Raw genomic sequence first — 1,677 nt, forward strand, 5'->3', positions numbered from 1 at the left:
ATATATATATATAAAGGCTTTATAAACCCTTCCCACACTCTTGCAATGTTCTAAACTCTTAAACCTGTGTAATTTTAGCAACATACGTATATGTACTGCACAATAGCTAGGTACTGCAAACAATACCACACAATGATCTCTATCGAGTCCAGATCCGGATTAAAAAAAAGTACCGGTGAGCGCCGGAGAAAACACCAGACCTCCAAGCGACACCTCCCCACCAGAGAGGCTCCCTGGGCAGTCAGGCAGCACTCAGATTGACCAATGAGGCTGGAAGTCCGGTTCTGGTCCAATTTCTGGTCTGTTCCGTACGGCTCTCTGCATCCACTGAGCGCCGAAGTCACTATGAATAAGAACTGAACTTTTCAGATCGGATCAAAACTTTCCCGCCATTTCATCAAAAAGCAACGACTGGAAGTACTGTTGGTTTCTGGGTAACGAAGTCCTTTTGAGTGGGGAGACGGTATAGGCTTATTGAGAGAAAACTACAAAATGATGGCGCCTGTCTGAAGTATTATTTTTTCATTAACCTTTTGCTGTATCCCATACTGTCTCAATCATTTGAGTAATATTAAAGTTGACAATTGTGTGCCATGTACAGTCTTTTTTCTCTCTCTTGTACAGTCTTACTTTGAAAAACCGCAAAACAGCGAGTCTGCAAAAGTTGATCTGCAATGTAGCAAGGGACTGCTGTAAAAGAAATTTGGATTTACTGGTACGATACAAGCAGCTGCTTGCCTGTTAGAGCACAGTGTGATCATCATTTGAAACTGGAGATCTACCGACCAATTCTGAAACTTGTGAAGCTAGGTGTGAGCAGGCTCTTCTTCACCTTTGGTAGGCTAAGGGAAACTTGGGCCTGGCATTTTCTGTCCCAGAAAGTGTTTACTAAACTCAGGGGAGACGTTCAAGCCTTAAAATACAAATTATTCCAGACAAGGATCAAATATAGGAGGTCGGTCAGAGGATGAGACAAGCAATGGTTAAAATGAAAAAAATAAATAAAAGACTAATACGAGAAAATCACTTTCTTCAAGGTATTTATAAGCCACAATCACCCTTTTATTTCTTCCTAAAACATTTAACTTTTTTGCATACAACTCTGCCTACTTTTGTTACTCCTTTATACTTTTTTTTCTTCTGTATGTTTACTCATCCTTCTCTTACATTTGTCTTCCTCCTCCTCAGGTACTGGGCTCCACTTCGAAATCTTGTGGTTTCTCTTCTCAACTCCATGAAGTCCATCGTCAGTTTACTTTTCCTCCTCTTCCTCTTCATTGTGGTGTTTGCCCTGTTGGGGATGCAGCTATTCGGAGGACAGTCAGTATCAGCACACACTTGGAAACAATCTATCTCTTTATTTTTTTTACATTGTATGTCTACTTTATTCTGCACAAGGACTGCTATAGGTTTTTTTTTTTTTTTTTTTCTGCAGATTTAACTTTGAAACGGGAACTCCACCTACTAATTTTGACACATTTGCTGCAGCAATTATGACGGTGTTTCAGGTAAGAAATAAAGAGTCAAACCCTTCTAAGACATGAAATATAAATATCTGTGATGTAATCAATCTGATGTATTTTAAATTTTTCATCATGACCTCATTCAGAGTTCCAAAGTGACATCTAAAAATATCACTTTCCAAATGTTCAAGTTTATTTTTTTATTTTTTTGGGG

General features: G+C 38.9%; 1 protein-coding gene across 1 annotated transcript in view; it reads left to right on the forward strand.

The window, feature by feature from the left end:
- Nucleotides 1–1,677, forward strand: part of LOC119423144 (voltage-dependent P/Q-type calcium channel subunit alpha-1A) — a 60,158-nt gene that overhangs the window by 51,211 nt on the left and 7,270 nt on the right. Inside the window, exons 11-12 of the mRNA XM_037690556.1 lie at nt 1,189–1,320; nt 1,436–1,508. Of these exons, the coding sequence (XP_037546484.1) occupies nt 1,189–1,320; nt 1,436–1,508 (205 nt within the window). The remainder of the gene's footprint in view (nt 1–1,188; nt 1,321–1,435; nt 1,509–1,677) is intronic.

Source organism: Nematolebias whitei, chromosome 16 (genome assembly GCF_014905685.2).
Source record: "Nematolebias whitei isolate Nwh7 chromosome 16, NemWhi1, whole genome shotgun sequence".
Classification (NCBI taxonomy): Eukaryota; Metazoa; Chordata; class Actinopteri; order Cyprinodontiformes; family Rivulidae; genus Nematolebias; species Nematolebias whitei.